This window comes from Buceros rhinoceros, unplaced genomic scaffold, assembly GCF_000710305.1.
Source record: "Buceros rhinoceros silvestris isolate BGI_N320 unplaced genomic scaffold, ASM71030v1 scaffold29738, whole genome shotgun sequence".
In the NCBI taxonomy this organism is placed as follows: domain Eukaryota; kingdom Metazoa; phylum Chordata; class Aves; order Bucerotiformes; family Bucerotidae; genus Buceros; species Buceros rhinoceros.
This window is the reverse complement of record NW_010426759.1, coordinates 32,348-38,727: the sequence shown is the minus strand read 5'-3', so window position 1 is coordinate 38,727 and position 6,380 is coordinate 32,348. Positions and strand designations below refer to the sequence as shown.

The window sequence follows — 6,380 nt, the reverse complement described above, 5'->3', positions numbered from 1 at the left end:
CTGCTGTCACCTGCAGGAGCCCCGGACCCTCCCCGGCCCTTGCCCTCACACAGGGGAACCTGCTGTCTCCTACAGGACCCCCTGGCCCCGTACAGGGCCGGCTGTCACCTGTAGGAGCGCTGACAGGGCCCTCTAAGGGATGTGCTGTCACCTGTAAGCGACCTTGCTGACACCTCCTCGGTGACGCCCTGTGGGGAACCCGCTGTCACCTGCAGGGAACGCTGCTGTACTCCCTGCTGTGGAACCAGCACACCCCCAGAGGAAACCACCCCACAGCGCCTGCCCTCACCTAAGGCAAATGCTGCTGGACTGACCCCGCAGCACCAGCTCATCCCAGTAGAATCCCTCGTGGACTCCTTCAGGGTTTGCTGTCACCTGTAGGATCCCAGCTCACGTCAGCCACACCCTGGGGCTCCCCTTTCCTCCCCCAGACCCCGGGGAGACCCTGCAGCCCCTGCCCAGCTTTGCCCCTCTGGCCTGGAGCTCTAGCTGGAACCAAATCCCAGCCGGCTCACGTGGGTCCCTGGTGCCAGGGAGCGCAGAGGGGCTGTGTTGGGGGTTTGGACTCCCTCATGTCTGATGCCAGTAAGGCCTGGCCTTACCCAGCCCTGAGGATGGAGGGTGCCAGGAGACAGGATGAGGTCCATCCCATGTCTGCTGAAGTTCCCTGACACTTCAGCTCCTACAGACGAGCCTACAGGCAACAAGCCAAACAGGGGCACTAGGGGGAGTAAACCTGGGGGGTTTCTTCTTTGGTTTGATCTATACAAAACTAAACACACACACATCCCTGCCCTGAGCGAGGCTGCAGAGCAAACGCAGCCGCTGCAGCACACCTCAGCTCTGCGAGCATCACCCTGTTTCCCAGAATAAGCCCGTGGAAGCCAATCAGGTCACATCACTACGCAGTGATCATGTAAGGCAACACTGCCACAAGCTGACGTCGCTTCTGCCAGCGTCCTTCCCTTCTTTTCCATCTCCTCCCCCTGTCCTTTTCTGTTTTGGCATCTGACACTTTGAATCTCGGCTTCAGTCCAGCAGATGGTTTTCACGCCTGTGTGTGGTTCGCAGGGCATGGCAGGAGAGCAGCTCCCTGAAGGAGCTGCAGCGCAGAGGTGTCTGCTTGCTCAAGCTCCAAGCTGCCAGCCAGAGGACCGGCCTCTACGGGCGGCTGCTCGTGACCTTCCAGCCCAGAAAGTACGACTCAGATGGCGAGCTGCCCTGTAACAGTTTTGGGCCTGGTGAGTGATGTTCCTGCCAGGGCGAAGCAGGTGAAGGGCCTGGTGTCTTCCTCCTAATGTGATATTTTTAAAGACTGAGCAATTGATGCACAAAAGGAAGGGAGGAGGTGTTATGGCTACAGGATGAGCCTAGAGGAAAACAGCCTCATTTTTCCCTCAGCTTGTTACGGACACGCGTGTTGCACCGAGAAATAGTGCCGGCCTCTGCCGGAGTCTGTAAACACAAAGCCCCGGTCTCTTGTCACTGAAGATTTTAAACTGTTCAAGCCAAGTATTCACGCTCGCGTCTTCTTGTGGTAAAGGAGCTTGTGTCACTTTACACTTTAACTGCAAAGTGGAAAAGGGGTTGTTTTCCTTTTCCTGCCCGAGTTGCCTTGTTTCCTCCCTTCCCTGTGCTGTTATTTTTGGTGAGGCAGAGGAGGAAGTGCAGGAGGTGCCGTTATTAGTTGACACACCTGGATTTCTGTTGGAATAAAGGTACTGGAGCAAGTCCTTGAAAATCTCCGGACTTTCCTAGTTCTGCTGACCGGCACATTGTGGTGACCTGGAGGCCATGCAGGCACCTTGGCTGTTATTAAACAACAAAAAGGATGTAAAATGGTTTGTCTGAGTGTTCAGAGAAGTCGAGTTCTCCTGAGGTTGGCTTCCTGAGCAGCTCTGGCTGCGGAGAGCACTGCTGGTCTCCACCCCAAGTCCTGGCTGTATGGAGGGCTGAAGGCAGCTGGTTAGTTGCTGTGTGGTTTCCCCCCACTGCTGACTGTCCTCTTGCTGCATTTTTTCTGTCAGCCAAGAGGAGGATGTTCTCCTCCATTATGGGCTGGACACAAGCTCTGGCCGTGGCAGGACAGGCAGTGCTAGAGCCTTGGCTGGTGCAGGTGGGTCCTGCTGCCTGCCCTGGCCCCTGCTTGGGTGGTGGTACCCTCAAAAGAGCCTCTGTTCAAAATGTTTGCCCTGCCTCACGCTCCCTCCAAACTTGCCTTTGCAGGGGACATTGTGGGCCTTTACGATTCTGCTGGCCAGGGTGATCCGCTCTCCACCGGCATTGTGACACGTGTCACCTCCAAAGCTGTGACTGTCGCCTTTGAGGAGTCACGAGATGGCCTGCCGAGCTTGGACCGGGAGAGCTCCTACCGCCTGCTGAAACTGGCCAACGATGTCACCTACAACCGGCTGAAAAAGTAAGAGGCACAGCTCGCCCTCGGTCACCCTCGGAAGGCAAAGCCAGCTGGAAGGTGCCAGGTTTATTCTGGAAAAGCCCTCGAGACAGATCCCAGTTTACTGCACTCAGTTTCTCTCCTTCTCCTGCCCCTCTCACTGCTATAGCAGCTCTGCTGAGGGGGGGTGTCCACCTCTTGGACACACTTTTCTTTTTGCTTCAGTTGCTGAGGGGCCTGTGCTGAGGTAACTCAGTCACACTACAGCGTCACGACAGCCTGAGTTCACCTAGCTGCTGCTAGTGCAGTGCTGCTCTCCCCTCTTCTGCCCCCACCTCTCATCCCATCCTCATGTTTTGGTCCCGTGTTATGTTACCTCTGGTTCTCCCTGGAGTTTGTGTAGAGCTTTTTGCATCCTGGCAGCAGAACCGAGTAGCTCTTTGCTGAGCCGCTGTGCTGAAAAGGCTCAGCACAGGGTCTGGCTGCGTCAGACCGGAGCAAACGGAAGTCTGACCAGCGTAAGGGGTGTGTGTGCTTGTGAGGGTTGGTGGGCACAGCAATGAGATTGGATTAGTCTGTTGTGGGGTAACATTTTCCAGCTTTGGAAGATGTGCCCACTGTGTTCTCTGGGCCCCGAGGAGTGCAGGGGTCTCAGGAGGAGTTAGGCTGGGTGTAACCCACCACTGTTCTTCTTTGGCAGAGCTTTAAATGCGCTGAAGCAGTATCGCGGGGGGCCAGCCTCTGATCTCATCGACGTCCTCTTCTTTTCTTCTGATCCAAGCGCGTTCAGTGAAACAAGTAAGGATGATTCTTTGTAAGATTTTCTACCAGACTGATACAGGTGCTGGACTGAGCTTTCTAGGGGAGTTCTCTGTACCCTGGGAGTCGGAGGCCCTGGACCCTGACAGCCAGGCACGCGGCCTGCGGCAGGTACCAGTCTGCCCTGCTCTGTGGAGCTGAGAGCTGAATGGAGGGGGAGCTCTCTGGGACGGACTGGTGAGAGCAGCGGTGGTGCTGCTTTCATGCCAGCGTTAAGCAAAGATATGGGAAGTTCTTGGGGGGAAATCTTCACTCTCTGGAGCCGTCAGTGACACCCGAAGTTCTCTCCCCACAGGATGAGGGCTCTCTGCTCTGTCCCTGTCTGGTTAGGAGGGTGCTCACCTCTTCAGCTGTCCCATCTGACAGAGGCAAAGAGCCAAAGCTCTCTCAGCAATGACTGTGCGGGCATTTCCCACGCTGTGCTGCTGTCACTCCTCTTCCCGTGCTCCCAGTCCTGTCTCTCGGGCTGGCCAGCTGAGAGGGTTTCAAAGAATTATTTGAATTTGCTCGTGGGAACACAAATAACTCTGGTCTTTGTGAAGTTTTTATCCACACCACCCCTGCAGCTCAGTTTGCTCTGGGAAAGACCCCAGTATCAGATATCAGCAATAGGCAGTGTTGCAGCTGGCAGTGTTGAACACGTTTCCTCCTGGTTTATGAGTCACTGGACGCACTTTGCTCATGTCAAGACACTTGTCATGATGCTGGAAGAGACTGTTCAGCGCCCCAGTGCTCAGTTTTCTCAGAGCGTACCACGTAAAGCTGAACTCTGGCATAAAGCAGGAAGGATTTGTGATGGGGGAGCTTGTTTGCGCACATTCATGAAATTCAATTTAGTTTGAGGCATTTCTTATTTGCTTCCTGCCCCAATCCCATCCCTGAACTTCAAAGATAGAAACTGCCAGCGCTGCCTCTGTGTTGAAAATCCCATCACTGCCTGCATGGGGATTAAGTGACTGAAATGACAGCAGTTTGAGACAGCATGGCAACACGCAGGGGTTTGGTTTTTCACCCTTCTGGTTGTGCTCAGTTGAGTTGGAGATGTGCAGGCTGCCTTGGTTTCATCAAACACGTAAAACCTCACAACTTGGCTTTACCAGCAGCTGTCAGAAAATTGCAGAGACGTAGAAACCCCTTCTACTCAGATCCGTTTCGATGTGAGTCTTCGGAGAAATGGCAGATGAAATTACACAGCTTCCCCTTCCACAGAGACCATGGGGAAACCAAGGCCTCTGATCAGCACCCACTGACTAGCAGAGGGAGACGTCATCTGGGCTGCGGGAGGCAGGGAACGAAGGCAGAGGAGGATTAAGCTGCTGAGCAGGGTCAGCCTGTGTCGAGCCGTGTGGGGAGCTGGGGTCTCTGCTCACCGCCGAGGCTCTGCCCGGTGTCCTCCTCACCCTCTGTGGTGCCGGTGCAGCATTTCTCTCCCTCTGAGGGCCGTGTCCGGGTGTCCGCAGTGGTTCGCCTCTCTCACAGCTCCCACTCCCCAGCGGTGGACCTGCAGGCTGATACCAAGGACAAGGGATCACTGCTAGGGTGAGTCAGACCTGTAGTCCTAAGCACCGAGCGGGGTCTGAGTCAAACCTCTTAGCCTTTGGCTGCCAAGGGACCTTGGTGCGCTCAGGTTTTTAATATTAGATAAAAGATTTAAACATTAATGAACTAACTTTCTTCGCAGCTTCGACTCTGCCTTTTCCCTGGTGGCAGCAGATCTGCCTCTCTCAAAGAAAAACTCCTTTTCACCAGATTGCCCAGATGTCCCAGACTAAGCAGAGATGAGTTTTACCTCTCCCCAGCACGGAGAATATTGATGGATAGAAACATTCAGCCACGTTAGACAGAGGAGATGCAATTCGAGAAGGCAGCATCACCCGAGATCAACAAATGCTCTGGGGCAGGGTGGAAAGTCCATCCATTTACCTTCTCGCTTTATAGCTCCTTTCTCCCTAGCTGGAAGGATGTCACAGTAGCCAGGAATTAAATAATAATGACCTCAACTTTAAATAGGTCCTGCAAGGAGCCCTGAACAGCCAGCCCCCGCAGAGCTGCAGGGGAGGGCACGCAGCAGCTGCATGAAGCCTGTTTCTTACTCCTATGTGACGGCCTGTGCAGCTCCCCGGGTATCCCGTATGCCGCAGGACACCGGGACATGTCCCTGCAAACAGTGAGGAACCCTGCAGACCTGTGGGCTGTCTGCAGATGGCAGCAGCTGTTTCCCAAGTGCCTGTGGAAGAAAAACCTTTCAGCTTTCAGGCTGCTTCCCCTCCACACGGTATCTCCTTTCATGAGCAAGCATCTTTTAGTCTGGTTTCAGAGGGTCCCATCCCATCCATTATCTGGGTTCAAACAAGCCCTTCAGGAGTCCCAGAGGTCGTAAATTCTGTAGGTCTCATAAAACCGGCTGTCCGGGCACACGTCTGTGTTAATGTCATCCCAGGACAGTGTAAGGTCCACTGCAGCCAGAAGCCCAGAGGCCCAGGGGCAGCGGTGAGACCACTGGGACACCCGCCCAGAGAAGCGGCAAGCGCTGACAGTTGTGGAGGAGAAGAGGAAGGCCCAGGGGAGATGAGATCCATACCTAGAGGGGGAGCATTTGTCACTGTCTTCTGTACCCACAATGGGGAGGAACCAAATCGCGAGGAGATTGAGAGTTAGAAGGGTCAGTGGAAATCATAAGCACCCAGCTGTATGCCTGGATGGTCAGGGTGTTCTCCCAAGGGCAGAGTAGGCTCCAGCAAGTGACACGTGCAGCAGCAGAATCCTAAATCTGATTGTTTTAAGTGTGTGGAAAAACTTAGCAGCCTCATTTTTAAAGTGTGGGAGTCTGGGGGCTTTCAGGTGGATTCTGGTGCCACTGTCTGTTTTCATAGAACATGTAGGGACTCGATAGCAAGGTGGTCAGAAGCTGATGAGCAGGTACACACGTCACAGGGGGGTGAACTGAGAGGGCAGTGAGTCTGCTAGCGTTGTGTCCTCAGGAAAGCAGCCGTGGGTACCCAGGCTGCAGCACAGCATGGGGCTGAAACGCAGAACACTCACCAGCGCTGCTGAAAGATGCGAGATGTGGTGGTTCCTTGCAGCAGCAAAGCTCGTGGAGTCTCTCTGCCATCCTCTGCTCCACGGGTGGCTGTTCCCAGCATGGAGCCTTGTAGCCTGGAGGGAA

At 54.6% G+C, this 6,380-nt stretch overlaps 1 protein-coding gene across 1 annotated transcript in view; it reads left to right on the top strand.

Annotated features, from left to right (window-relative positions):
* Positions 1-1,071: 1,071 nt before the first annotated feature.
* IGHMBP2 (immunoglobulin mu binding protein 2) overlaps positions 1,072-6,380 on the top strand; it is a gene marked incomplete at both ends in the record, with an annotated part of 34,932 nt that continues 29,623 nt past the window's right edge. The window contains 3 exon segments of the mRNA XM_010141637.1: positions 1,072-1,241; positions 2,227-2,419; positions 3,096-3,193. Of these exon segments, the coding sequence (XP_010139939.1) occupies positions 1,072-1,241; positions 2,227-2,419; positions 3,096-3,193 (461 nt within the window).